Here is a 3,784-nt window from a genome sequence, read left to right as displayed (position 1 = left end):
GGGGGGGGGGGGGGGGGGGGGCAGATCAGTGTCCCCTACAGCAAAGGAGGGATTAGGGCTGGGACAAGCTGCCCAGCAGGGGTGGGGGGGTGCGGGACTCGGGGAGGGGGGCTCCCACCACTGGTCCGGGAGGGCATGGGAGTGGGTGTATGTCCCTGGATCTGTGCAGGGCGGGCTGGGCCAGACTGCCAGCACCTTCCACACCCTGGGCCAGCCCACCCTGTGCAGATCTGGGAGCACACTCCCACTCCCACGCCCTCCTAGACCGGCGCCGCGTGGTGGCAGGAGTCCCCAAGTCCCATGCTCCCCCAGGCCAGCTGGGCAGCTTGTCCCAGCCCCAATCCATCCCATGCTGTGGGGATGTTGATCTGTCCATGCCCCTTCCCTCCTCCCACCACAACACACTCACCAGCTGGAGGCAGCTGTGTCCAGCATGGTGAGGACTGCTGCCTATTTAGTCTATGGCCGAATCTCCGAATCGCCGCTGAATCATTTCTGAATCGATTCGGGGGGGCTTCTGATTCGATTGAGACCTTTTAATTGGTCTCCCGATTCAATTCGGATTTGGAGATTGGGCCGCTGAATCGGGCCGAATCCCCTCCAGATGGAATTGGCAACCGAGCTTTGCACAGCCTTACAAATCAGCTGGCTTCTGTGTTAACCTGCCCTACGCAGCTTGTAACGAATTGGGTTTGATGCGTCTGGAAATAACAAATAGGAAGGAAACAAATACAGATGCTGAGCATATAGATTCCAGCTTTTCCATGCCTTCCAAGAAGGAGCTTCAGGTTTGTTGCTAACTAACAAACAATTCCTCTCCTGGAGTCATGCCTGATACAAGTACTATAACCTCAGGGTGTGCTGCAGCTTCCACTGAACTCGGTGATTATTAATTTGGCTACCATTCACACGCAGCCCTTAAAGACATGCTTCCCTGTTTTGTTGAGTAGATGCGACTTTGCTGGGCTTTAAGTATTTGCAAAAGTTCTTCTGAAGTCAACGTGAAGGAAAAATCCTTAAGGTTGCAGTTCGCTTATGTGCATACTTATTTTTCTGAATGGGAACTAGGAGCGCTACTGGTAGCATGCACTGAATCGCTGCTGTAAATCCCAGCACAGCTCTGTATATCTGCAGAGCGCGTGTCTATTGTGCAGTCACAGTAGCAATTGCAATATAATAGATAGAGATACCCATGTTAGTTTTTCAGAGGAGTAAACTAGCCCAACTTGTTGCCTGTAACTGCAGTATGGACATACCCAAAAGGAAAGGCACAGAAGATGCTCTTAGGCCAGCATTTCCTTAAGTGAGTTTCAGTTTTGGGCTCCTTAAAGCCCTTTAAAAAGGCTTGGATTTCTGAAGTAGCTGGAGCCTCATTTTGCTGAGAGTTGTGTTCCTTTCAGACCTCTCAGACTGAGTGCTCAGAAGCCAGTGCATCCAATAATACTCATCCCACCAAAGGATCTTGCCATGATTTATCATTAGAGCCTGATGCAAATCAGCCCCAAATCGGGTCTTTCCCACCCTACTCTCCTAGTCTTTGGGTGTGTAAAATTTCCACGTAAACTTTGTGGGTAGACCTCAAGCCTGCTGATTTCCTCCTCCTCCCCCCAGCTAGAAACAGCAAAGTTCAGGCACTGTCATATGAGTGGAAATTGGTCCTTCTTGTGGAAACTGGGCCTTCCCTTCAGTTAGTAGCCATTGGACCCAGCTCAGTACTTAGCTGCCTGCATGTCTCTTTGAGAAAATACACATTTGATTTCTTTCTAAGAAGGGTGTAAATCTGTCTCATTAGACACTAAGGACCCTGCAAGTTGTGTTCCTGTTCTTTGGTTAGTGTTTTCAATTCAGGGTCACTGGCTTTCTTTGATGCTGTGGGAGAATAATAGCACAGAGCAGCAGTTATTCTATATATGGATGTTTTGCATTTTTCAGATGATTGAAACAAATGATATTTCAGAAGAAAAGATAAAAATGAAGCAGACCATGGAAGGTAATGAATTGAATTGTCCTAGTTCTGTTGAAGTACTTTGTTTCAAGTGATTGTGTACCTTCCGCCTGTCTTTTTTGCTTTTTTGCTCTAGCAGAAACATCTCCCTGAAGAGGGCTTGGGGAGCCACCCGTATGCATCTTGTAGATCACAATGGTTTTCTGGCTTTTGCACTTCAAGCACACCTGTCTGAGCAAGGACAGTGGAGTACTTGCATTATGCTTTCTCTCCCCCACTGTAGACTAGTAATATAAGCCAGCCCTGTGGTTTGGTAGAAACAGTGCAGTTGGCTAGAATAATTTGGTATGTGCCCTTTATCTTTCTGCAAATCAGGCAAGAGCCTGCAACGAAACCCCAAAACTGGGTGCAGCTAAATCATGGATAAGGTGGTAGTTGAGGATGGATTGCATGGTGGTTTCTCTCTGCAATGAACCAAGCTGTAGACCCAGATCTGAACAACTTAGAGAAGAGCTGTTCTCAGCAATGGACATGTACATGTTTGCGCTTGGTGCAAGTCTCGGCTAGGGAGCCCTCCATGCAACACTTTGCCTTCATTTATATGTATGACTGGGCAAAGCCATTTCCAAGGGTGTAATCTCTGTCTCCCTCTCCCCTCCCCACTTTCTATTTATCTAAAGATCTGCAAGACAAACTGAGTAAGAGAGACAAAGAGGTGTCATCACTGGTCTCCCAGACTGAAACTCTAAGGGCCCAAGTAAGTGGTAAGTTTCCCTAATCCAGCGCTAGTGGGATCTCTATGGTCTTGTGTACCTAGGTCTTTACAAGGAGAATCTGGGCTCATAGGCTAAAGCAATGTTGCAATGTACGTGCGCATAAAATGTGCAATTATCCTGTAGCAGTGGATTGTTCTCAACACTCCTCCAGAAGGACTCGGTAAATTCCATTGAAGTAATTCATATGTCAGGGGAAGATAGTCTGGCCGCAGGATCTTAACAAACTTGAGAAACCAATAAATAAATGCAGCTGGGTTTATCATTCTTGGAATCTCTGCTTAAACAGGTCATATGCTGGATATTGCCAAGTCCTTGTAACTCGTGGACTCTGGTGGCAGTAGGCAGATGGCTGACCAGTGACAGGCTTGGAGGAATGGGCACTGAAAGAGGAAGCCACCAGAAAAGGTGTCCAAGCACAGACCGGTTGACAATTTTCCCATGTTCTTTTGCAGCACTGGAAAATAAAAGCAAATCTGCAGAGAAGAAGACAGATTCATTGTTGAAGGAGAAGAAAAGGTTGGAAACTGACCTGGATACCTTGTCCAGGAAAACCCATGACGCTTCAGGACAGTTGGTCCTGATTAGCCAGGAGCTACTCAAAAAAGAAAGGTCAGTCTTTCAGGAAGTAATTGCAGGGGCTGTAGCGTTATGGTCCTTTTGGAGGGCACTTGCATGTGCAAATACGCACCCTGGACGAAGCCGTAGGCAGCATGCCATTTGTTTCTCCTGGGGGCACCTCATGTTGCCTCTTCAGGCAAAGCTGAGAGAAGTAGTTAAGAGATCTAAGGCTGCTTTCCCCCACCATGCTCGATGGGCAGCTGAAAAAATGTTAGCCTCTGTTTCTTCCAGGAGCTTGAATGAGTTGCGGGCTTTATTACTGGAAGCCAATCGTCATTCACCGGGGCCGGAGAGAGACCTGAGCCGAGAGGTGCACAAAGCAGAGTGGAGGCTGAAGGAGCAGAAGCTCAAAGATGACATCAAGGGCCTGAGGGAGAAGCTGATAGTGCTGGTAAGGCCAATGCAAACCCAGCCTGGCTGGTTGGCACAGGAAGTTTAGAGGGCC

At 48.1% G+C, this 3,784-nt stretch overlaps 1 protein-coding gene across 2 annotated transcripts in view; it reads left to right on the top strand.

Moving 5' to 3' along the window:
- CLIP2 (CAP-Gly domain containing linker protein 2) overlaps positions 1-3,784 on the top strand; it is a 150,195-nt gene that overhangs the window by 116,595 nt on the left and 29,816 nt on the right. For both annotated transcript variants that reach the window (XM_019511410.1, XM_019511411.1), the window contains 4 exons: positions 1,933-1,990; positions 2,626-2,709; positions 3,174-3,330; positions 3,571-3,730. In XM_019511410.1, coding sequence (XP_019366955.1) covers positions 1,933-1,990; positions 2,626-2,709; positions 3,174-3,330; positions 3,571-3,730 — 459 coding nt within the window. The remainder of the gene's footprint in view (positions 1-1,932; positions 1,991-2,625; positions 2,710-3,173; positions 3,331-3,570; positions 3,731-3,784) is intronic.

This window comes from Gavialis gangeticus, unplaced genomic scaffold (assembly GCF_001723915.1).
Source record: "Gavialis gangeticus isolate Ggan-Ray unplaced genomic scaffold, GavGan_comp1, whole genome shotgun sequence".
Lineage (NCBI taxonomy): Eukaryota > Metazoa > Chordata > Crocodylia > Gavialidae > Gavialis > Gavialis gangeticus.
The sequence above is the reverse complement of the archived record's forward strand: the minus strand, read 5'-3'. Positions and strand labels throughout refer to the sequence as shown.